This window comes from Aedes albopictus, chromosome 3 (genome assembly GCF_035046485.1).
Source record: "Aedes albopictus strain Foshan chromosome 3, AalbF5, whole genome shotgun sequence".
Classification (NCBI taxonomy): Eukaryota; Metazoa; Arthropoda; class Insecta; order Diptera; family Culicidae; genus Aedes; species Aedes albopictus.
This window is the reverse complement of record NC_085138.1, coordinates 11,333,894-11,344,165: the sequence shown is the minus strand read 5'-3', so window position 1 is coordinate 11,344,165 and position 10,272 is coordinate 11,333,894. Positions and strand designations below refer to the sequence as shown.

At 38.1% G+C, this 10,272-nt stretch overlaps 1 protein-coding gene across 1 annotated transcript; it reads left to right on the top strand.

The window, feature by feature from the left end:
- Positions 1–268: 268 nt before the first annotated feature.
- LOC109427771 (fibroleukin) lies at positions 269–5,550 on the top strand. Its single transcript, XM_019703395.3, has 2 exons — positions 269–1,172; positions 4,748–5,550. Exons 1-2 carry the CDS (start codon positions 364–366, stop codon positions 4,851–4,853), a joined length of 915 nt encoding a protein of 304 aa, XP_019558940.2. The 5' UTR covers positions 269–363; the 3' UTR covers positions 4,854–5,550.
- The last annotated feature ends 4,722 nt before the right edge of the window (positions 5,551–10,272 follow it).

The window sequence follows — 10,272 nt, the reverse complement described above, 5'->3', positions numbered from 1 at the left end:
CCTTGAATTTCTTCACTTCGTGCCTGCCACACGAAATTCCTTCTAACAAAATATACGAAAACTAAAGCGAGAAAACTATGTACCTATGTTTTAAATAGGATGTAAATGGGATGGTGGTGAAGATGAGTGCGCTTACCCTATGTTGTGTGAAACGGATCGCATTTAAGAGTATAAATACCGCAGTGGCTAGCAGTTCAATGTGTGTGAAGAATTAGCAATAAGTTAAAATTCACAAATAAAAAAAAAAAAAAAAAAAAAAAAAAAAAAAGCAGTTCAATGTTGCAGTACATATATTCAACATCAACAGTTTCGACAAGACCATCTTGCCGCTCTGATGTCGTTGTTTCTCGATAGAAATTAAAAATGGCAGTCAAGTTTGCCATTGCAACTTTTGCGTTGGCCTTTTGTTGTGCGGCTGAACCGGTAAAAGGCGAAGATTTTTATCTCAAACGAGAGACACCTAGTGGAAGCTGTTTTGGTTTTGAGCTGCTGATTACCCAACTAGAAATTCTCGAACAGAAGTTAGGAAAATTAGATAATCTTGAACAGAAGTTGACAAAATTAGATATTCTTGAACAGAAGTTATCAAAACTAGATACTGTGGAACAGAAGTTGTCCAAAGTCGACCATACATTGGAGAAACAAGTGAAAAATGTATTCCAGTCATGTTCGGAAGTACAATCCAAAATTTCGGGGAAATATAGACTTCGACCCGATTCCAACAAGCAATCGTTTGTAGGTTTTTGTGAGCAGGAAAAATTTGGTGGTGGATGGCTCGTAATCCAGCATCGTTTCGATGGATCGGTTGATTTCTACCGCAACTGGACGGACTATAAGAATGGGTTTGGAGAAATTGGTGGAGAGTTCTGGATAGGGCTCGAAAGGCTGCACAAGTTGACAAAGGATAAAAATGTGACTCTGATGGTGGAAATCGAAGACTTTGATGGCAATTATGGTTATGCTAGATATGATGAATTTGAAATTGGTGATGAAGATGCAAAGTATGTGCTCAAACGAATAAGCGGGTATTCAGGGACTATAGGAGATTCGATGATGTCTACAGACAAGGGATGCATGTTTACAACGCGTGATAGTGATAATGACAGATACAGTAGTAGAAATTGTGCAGAAATATCAAACGGAGCTTGGTGGTATAATTTTTGTAGCCGAACGTAAGTATATCAACAAAAAATCATAACATTTAAAATCGTGCTAATTTCATATAGGTAATGGTATCGAGAACCAAAACTGTGAAGAAAACTTGAATAAAATAGTTAGAAATCAATAGTAAATAAATAGGTAGATGATGTCGCCTAGTACAAACGGCACTAGGGTGGGGCTAAGCAGCACAGATTTCACGTTCGAGTTGAAAATTCGGATTTTGGTGCGTTGAGTGATCTGATTGTTTTTCCATGCATTTCTTAAACTCGCAAAAGCAGCCCTCGCCTTCTTGATCCGTGCACTTATGTTGATCTTGATGCCGCCATCGGCCGCCATTTGGCCAAGATATTGGAAGCTTTCAACATTCTCCACTGATTGGGCAAGCTACCGTAAAGCTGGAAGTGTTGACCGTGTTGGTCTTGTTGGCGTTGATGGTAAGGCCTGCCGCTGAGGAGCGATTGGCAAAATCATGCTCTGCATATTGCAGACTACATCTCAAATTGGACTATCACACTTTTTTTTGGTACGCCTAAAAAGTGTGATAAATGTGCACATTTGCCTCGGATCGTCTCGACGTCTTCGGGGCACTTATTCCTCCATTTACAAGGATTAAGTGCATCGAAGACCTCAACTCGATCCGACGTGACCCTGCGTTGCAATCACACTTTGAAGGTGTGTGCACACTATTGTGTCAGTCCAATTTGGGGTGCAGTCAGCAATATTAGAGCGCCGTTGAGCTAGGAGAGCAACATCATCAGCCAGTTCGACGTCATTTAGGTGCTCCAAGGTAATGGGTTGCCACAGCAATCCACGATTTACACTGTATGTTTGTATGTACAGGGGTGGCCAAAATGTTTGGGATAGGCAGCTTTTTTTCTCCCACAAAATAAGTTCAACATGCTGTAATTTTTCATAAAAAAACGAAAATTCTCAAATTGGTGTACTCAATGTGCATCATTGGTACAAATTTGAGCTCGATTGATTAATCTTTTGCGAATCTAGAACCGTTCTAGTAAAACACTATTTTTTAAACAACTGATTTATGAACTATCATATCTCGGAAACCAATGAACTGAATTGAATGAGATTTTGAATGTTTATCAACAATATATTAGCGCTTCACAAGTTATTAAAACATAGGTACTTATTGAACGTTGAAAAATGTTTTCATGGATTGACACATTTTGGATCTTTTTCTAAAAATGTATTTTTTTACATTAATGTCATTAAATTTTGGTTTTGATATTTAAAGATTTTCCACTTCTGTTCTCAAGATATCTTTTATAAGACATATAAGAGCCTTTTTCGATTTAAGAAAGACAGACATTTAGTATTTTTTGCGTGGTATTGAGAATTTGATTTATTTTCCACTATATGGGTGAACGAGAACGGTTCTAACTTCGCAAAAGATTTGTCAATCAATGTAACATTGGTGCATATATAATTGGTTGACAAACAGTCAAGAGATTTTTTGATGCACTCTATGAAAAGTTACAGCTTGTTGAACTTTTTTGCAAGGGAAAAAAAGTTGCCTTTCCCAAACATTTTGGACACCCTTTGTATGTTCCGGCATAACGAAAATCTTGAAACGATTCTTTCAGAAATTATTTTCGGCTTTCTTCAAGGATTCCTGCTGGAATTATCTCACCGATTCCTCCTAGTATTCTTTCAAAGATTTATAAATTATTTCATATTTAGGGAATCCTAGTGTAATTCTTCCAGGAATACGTGCCGAGATTCTCCAAAGTCTAAAGATTCTTTTCGGATATTTTTTTCTCAGGGATTTCTTTCGGGATTTCTCCAGTGATTCCTCCCAGAGTTTCTTCTGTAATTCTTTCAGTCGAGCTTCCAGCTGAGATTCTTCTCAGGACTCACCCAGATATAAATCCCAGAATTCGTTTAAGGATTTCTGCCGGGATTGCTTAAGAAAATCTTTTACTGACAAATGGTTTAGTCGGCATTCCTTCTGGCATTACAGCTGAATTCCTTCAACGATTCCTCCAGGGAAACGAATATACACATGCACTTGGGACGTACGCCCAGAAGATGGATGAGATTAGAAAACAATACAAGTAGTTTACACAGAGGACATTTCAACTTTTATTGTCTCATTCGATATAGCGTACTTCGCCATCTATTTAGTATTTGCTTGCTGCTTCTTCAAATGAACTCTGCGTGCTATTCATTATTGTCGCTATCTTCAACTATGAGTAAACCAGATCAACGATTACAAAAAATGTAATTGGCACGGTTGCATCTCCCTACACTCGGGCAACTGAACATCAGTTTCCAAAAAATAGGAACCACGCAGAAGAACTTGCATGCTGCAGATCGCGCAGAATAGTTCCCATAAACCATCTTTGTCAATTTACGAAAAGTTTGCTCTTGAGCGAGAGCTTCATTTCAATAAAACTGAATTCCGGATTCAAAATGGCACCAAATATCGAATGGGCCAAAATACACGTGCATTGCATCATTTCATCCAGAATCTAATTCCTTGCCTTGCTCTACAAGTCTCCTAGTTCGGCCGATGAACTTTATAATGATGCAGAAGCAAGAAATCAAAAAAACATCATTATGAAACCATGATCAAGCTCATATGAAATCGTTAACTCACACCACAGATAATAGACGCTTATGCTAAGATATGAAATGTGTGTAAACCCTTTTAATCGTCATTTCAATAACAAAATCTAACTGGCAACCAAGAGATGCCACAACACTTGAGTGCAAATGACGAACGAAAATATCCCTCTCGGATAGCAGTTACTGCAGCAATTCGTTGTATGGATGGAAGCAGTATGCAACGTATTTGGATTTTACAGTTTTTACACAAGATTTGTGTCGAATTTTGTAAATATGTGTTATCTGTGCTCACACTATGGTTTCAGAAAGTTTCATTTGAGATCAAACGAGAACATTTTGAGTTTCGTAATGTGAGCTAATGAAGTCATGTTTGCTTGTTTATGATTCCATAACGTACTGGTCTCTGAAACTGGTCATTTTCTTCGTGTTCCATGAGGCTGTTACAAATATGTATTTCACTTTTTGTCCCATCACTCTTTGGTTTGGAGATAAAAATAATAAAGCATTTAATCTGAAAAATATTAAAAAGTCTTCGGTTTGGTAAAAGAATTTTCGCAAGACCCGATTTTTTGATAAATATTTTTTTTATTTGTCCCCTCAAATTGCAAAATCCAACCAAAAATTTTGAGGGGGGGGGACGAAAAGTCAACATGAAATTTGTATCAGCCTAATGAGTACTTATGAAAGACTTATTTTTGAGTTATGACTAAATTTCATAATGCGTTTTCATTTATATATTGCTTATGGCTATTTGCATGAGTGTATGAGTATAATAACTAGCAATAGCGAAATCAAAGTTCATTTTGCCTTTACCTTGCCCTCAACCCCGTTCATCAACGCATGATTAACAACACACTATGCTTAGAAACCATAGCACTGACTAAGAAGGACAGAGGCAAAATGAGCTCCGGCTCCGCTGGAGATAACTATCTAGAATTCTTATAAAGCACTCCTAAAATGACACATCTAAAAAAAAACTTCTTTTCTATCTTTTTTTTAGTAATCCAAACGGGCCATACCACAAGAAAGAAGAATGGCAGAAACTTCACTGGGATACCCACAGACGCGGAGTTCAGTTAAAGTTCTTCAGAATGATGATCAAATAAACTCAATTTTTACATAAATAGTGCACGGCTATGTTTGTTTGTTTGTTTGTTTATTGTCCAGTAGCGTAAGATACAAATCTTTTAAAATACTACCTCCGGCTGGTAAAATATCATTTTCTGAGATTTTAAACTTTACTTATTCTACTTAATAACTATCTAACTATCACGGTTCCAAAAGTTTATGCAGCCACTCTTGAAATTTGCTTCCGACGATGAACGCTTCAATGCGGGAGGTAACGTGTTCCAGTTTACCACACCCCGAACGAACAGTGAGTTTGAATAACTCTCCGTGTTGTTAGCTGGAATCACCAAATTCTGTAACTGGCGACGTCGTGTTCGGACAATCTTTTGATATAACGAGGCGGGAGTTTGTGTTGTTAGCAGATTTCTCAGGAAAATACAGGAGCGATATGCGTAGAAACCTCGTAAACTACATCCGATAAGGTTCTTTTGCAAATGGCTAACGTGGTCATACCGGCTCAACCCATATACATGTAGCAGCATTACATCGCCACTACAACTCTTGTCGCATCTTCCTTGCTACATCTTTGATGCAACAATACGATATGCTCACACGACACTGCAACGACCCGAACACGAAAAGTATTCAGTTGAATACGAATTGAATTCAAAACCTTTTCAACTATTCAAACTATTGAGCTTATGGCATGCATTGTGTAATGAGGATATATAAGCGAAATTGGATTTAAAGTTAGTTTAGTTTAGTGTAGTATTAGAAACACACTGTTTTACTTTGCACAATCGAAAAGTCGTTCCATATACATATCGTACACAACAATTTAACGCCACACGAAGTCTGTCGAAGGAACTTGCACTTGGGTAGACGTGAAGGACATCGCCAAACAGAAAATGAGGTAAAATTAGGGTTATGAACAGTTTTAGTTTTGTGGCGGTCGGTGCTGTAGGAGCACAGTTGTACAACGTGCGTAGGCTAGCATAGATCTTTTCACACTGCTGTGCTATTAGGCTGTCCCTCTGCAAATTATTTTGGAAAATGAACCCTAGGTTATTCGCACTTTCCGTCCACTCGATGCTCTGACCGTCTAGCACAACTGTCGCGTCAGGAAAACCGTTGTTTAGTCGACGTTGGCTTGAGATATGTATATATGGCTTTACTCTTCACAGGATTCACTTGGAGAATATTTCGACGTGACCAATCCGCTACATGTTGAAGATCAGCATTAATCATCCTGATCAGCTCGCTCCTTTTCCTGGAGTTATCCCAGGAGAAAGTTCTGAAGAAATTCCTGGAGGAATTTCCGAAAAAACACCTGAAAAAAATCCTGTAGAAATCAATGGAGGAATCCCAAGAGGAATTTCTCGATGAATTCCTGGAAGAGTTCCAGGAGAAATTTCTTAAGAATTTTCTGGAGAAATTCAAGGAGGGATTCCTGGAGGATTTTTTTTATGTGTATTTTAACTTAAATGCTAACCCTACACTGATTCCTGGAGGAGTCCATGCAGAAATTTCTGGAGAAATCCCTGTAGAAATTCTTGGAAGTATTTCAGAAGGAATTTTTGGAGGAATTCCTGGAGTAATTCACGCAGGAGTTCTTTGGGGTATTTTTGGAGAAATATTTAAGACTTGCTGGAGGAATTCCAGGAGAAATTCCTAGAGAAATACCTGGAGAACTTTCTGGAGGAACACCTAAAGAATTATTTGAGGAATCCATGGAGAAATTCCTGGAGGAATCTCTATTTGCATTCAGAGAGGTGTTTCTGGAGAAATTCTTGAAGATTTTTTTGGAGAAATTCATGGAGGAATAATTAGAGGCATTCCTGGAGGAATTTTTAAAGGAATTTCTGGACAAATATTTATGGCTTCCTGGAGGAACTTCTCGAGGAATTTCTGAAGGATTTTTTTGGGGAATTTCCAGGAGGGATTCCCGAAGAAACTCCTGGATAAATTTCTGGAGGAATCCGTGGAGGAACCCCTGGAGGAATTCCTCGAGGAATTCCCGGAAAAGCTCCAGGAGAAATTCCTGGCTTACCGTGAAGGAATTTCTGGAAGAATCCCAAAAGAAAATATTGGAGGAACTGGCAAAAATTCCTATAGAATATTCTGGAGGAATTCCTGGAGGTATTTCTGGAGGATTTCCATGGAAATATCCCTGGAAGAAATTCTAGAAGAGTTCCGTGAGAAATTGATTTAGGATTATCCGGAGGAATCCGTGGAGAAATTCTCGGAGGAATCCTTGGAGAAAATCATTGAGAAATTCTTGGAAGAATACGTGGAGGTATCTGGAAGAATTCTTGGAAGTTTTACGAGAGACATTCCTTTAGGATTCTCTGAAGGAATTCTGGCAGAAATTCCTAGAGGATTTTCTGGAGGAGTCCCTGGAAGAATTCCTGGAGGTATTTTTGAAGAATTTCTGAAAAAAAAATCCTGGATAAGAGATTCATGCTTTCCTGAAAAAATTCTTTGAGAATTTCCTGGAGGAATTCATGGAGGAATCCCTGGAAGAATTTCTCGAGGGTTTCCAGGAGAAATTCCTGGAAGAGTTCCGGGAGAAATTTTCTGGAGGAATCCTTGGAGGAAGTCCTGGCGTATTTATTTGAGGAATTCCTAGAGGAATTATTAGAGGGATTTCTGGAAAAATATATGCTTGCTTGCTTTAGAAATTTCTGTAGAAATGTGTGAAGGAACTTCACGATGAATTTCTAAAGGAATTCCCGCAAGAATTTCTGGAGGAATTTTTTGAGGAGTTTGTGAAGAGATTCATTAATGAATTCCTGGAGGAATTCATGAAGAAATTCCAAGAAAAAACCCTGGCGAAATTCCTGAAGGAATTCTTAGAAGAGTTTCGGGAGACATTCATTTAGGATTCTCTGGAGGAGTTCTGGCAGAAAATCCTAGACGATTTGCTGGAAGAATCCCTGGAGAAATTCCTGGAGGGTTATCTGGACTTCATCCTCGAGAAATTTCTGAAAAAAAACTGGAGGAATTTTTGAAGAAATTTATGGATGAATCCCTGGAGGAATTCCTGAAGAAATTCCTTGAGAATTTCTTGGAGAATTCCCTGGAGGAATCCATAGAGGAATTCTTTGAGGAATTTCTTGAGGAATTCTTGGAAGAGCTCCATGACAAATTCCTTCAGGATTTCCTGGAGGAATCCGTGGAAGAAATATTGCAGGAATTCTGGAGGACATTCCTAAAACATTTTTCCTAGATGAAATTTCAGGAGGAGTCTCTGAAGGAATTGTCGGAGTACTAACTGGAGGAATTATTTGAGGAATTTTTGAAAAAATATATCAGGCTTCCTGGAGAAATTTTGTGGAGGAATTTCTAAAGGAATTCCTGGAGGAATATTTTGAAGAATTTTTAAATGAATTCATTGATGGATCCCTGCAGTTATTCCTGAAGAAATTCCTGGAAAAATCCTGGCATTCCTGGAAGAGTTACGGGAGAAATTCCATTAGGATTGTCTGGATGAATTCCTGGAAGAAATCTTTGGAGGCATCTTGAAGGAACTTCTGGAGGAATATCTGAAGGAATTCCTCGAGAAATTTATAAAGGAATACCTGAAGGAATTTCATGAGGATTTTTTTGAGGAATTCCTGAAGAAAATCCTGGAGGAATTCTTCGAAGAATTTCTTGAGGAATTCTGGGAAGAGTTCCGAAAGACATTCTTTTAGGATTCTCTGAAGAAATTCTGGCAAAAAAAATAGATGAATTTCTGGAGGAATCTTTATAGGAATGCCTGGAGGATTTTCTGGACTTCTTCCTCGGGAAATTTCTGAAATAAATCCTAGAGGAATTTTTGAAGAAATTATGTGAAAATTTGTGAAGGAGGAATTCCTGAAGAAATTCATGGAGAATTTCCCGGAGGAATCCATGGATGAATTTCTCGAGAATTTCCTGGAAGAGTTTCGTGAGAAATTCCTTTAGAATTTCCTGGAGAAATCCAAGGAGCGATTCCTAGAGGAATCCGTGGAGAATATATGGAATGAATTTTGGCAGACATTCCTAAAATATTTTTCCTAGACAAAATTTCAGGAGGAATCTCTGGAGGAATTCTTGGAGTATTTACTGGAGGAATTATTTGAGGAATTTCTGTCTGAAGGACCACCTCGAAGAATTTCTAAAGGAATTTCTGGAGGAATTTTTTGATGAATTTCTGAAGCAATTCATTAATGAATCCCTGGAGTAATCCCTGAGAAAACTCCTGGAGGAATCCGTGGAGGATTCCTTGGAGATATTTCTTGAGGAATTCCTGGAAGTGTTCCGAGAGAAACTTCTTTAGGATTTTCTGGAAGAATCCGTGGAGGAATTCCTGGGAGAAATCACCGGAAGCATCTTTAGGGACATTCTGGAGGAGTGTCTGAAAGAAAAAACTGGAGGAATTTTTTGATGAGTTTCTGAAGAAATTCTTTAATGAATCCCTGGAGGGTTTTTGAGAAACATCTGAAGAAATGCAGAAATGAATCCCTAGAGAAATTCCTGAAGAAAATCTTGGAAAATATGTTGGAGAAATCCTTGGAGGAATCCACGGAGGATTTTATGGAGAAATTCCTCGTAGAATTCCTCGATGAATCCCTGGATGAATTATTGGAAGAGTTGTGAGAGACAGCATTCTCTGGTGGAATTCTGGCAGAAATTCCTAGAGGATTTTCTGGAGTGATTCCTGGAAGAATTTCAGGAGGTGTTTTAGAAGGATTTTTTGAAGAAATTCATGGATGAATCTTTAAGGGAGTTCCTGAAGAAATTCCTTGAGAATTTCTTGGATAATTTTATGGAGAAATCCATGGAAGAATCCTTGAAGGAATTTCTCCAGGAATTTCAGGAAGACATCGATGAGAAATTCCTTTAGGACTATCTGGAGGAATCCGTGGAGGAAATATTTACGGGAATTCTGGCAGACATTCCTAGAGGATTTATCCTAGAAGAAAGTTCAGGAGGAATCTCTGGAAGAATTGTTTGTGTATTTGCTGGAGCAATTTCTGGATGAATTATTTGAGGAATTTCTGGAGAAAGACATGAGCCTTCCTGGAAAAAGTTCTGGAGAAATAACTGGAGGATTCCCTGAAGAAACTCCTCGTGGAAGAGTTCAGCATTTTCTGAAGGAATCCGTGGAGGAATTCCTGAAAAAAAATCACTAGCGGCATCTTGGAAAAAATTCTTGAAGAGTTTTTGGTGGAATTCCTGGATGAATTCATGCACGTATCCGTGGAGGAATCTTTGTAGATTGCAACAAGGATTCCGATCGAAATTTTCTATCTAGGAATCCTGACTCAATCTGTGCAGTTGTCTCTGATTCTAGCATCACTTATTGTCCAAGATTGAAATTCTTTCACAACGACATTTTATTTTGTATAATTGATAATTTCTCGTTCTTTTTCATTGTATGTGATACGTTTATAAAATTGTATAAGAGTTTAGATAATGACTTCATATTAA

What these genes read in the sequence shown, in the direction of transcription:
- LOC109427771 (XM_019703395.3), top strand. Translation starts at nt 364, where the DNA reads ATGGCAGTCAAGTTTGCCATTGCAACTTTTGCGTTGGCCTTTTGTTGT. An exon ending in TATAATTTTTGTAGCCGAAC is followed by an intron (nt 1,173 to 4,747) that starts GTAAGTATATCA and finishes TCTTTTTTTTAG; the next exon opens with TAATCCAAACGGGCCATACC.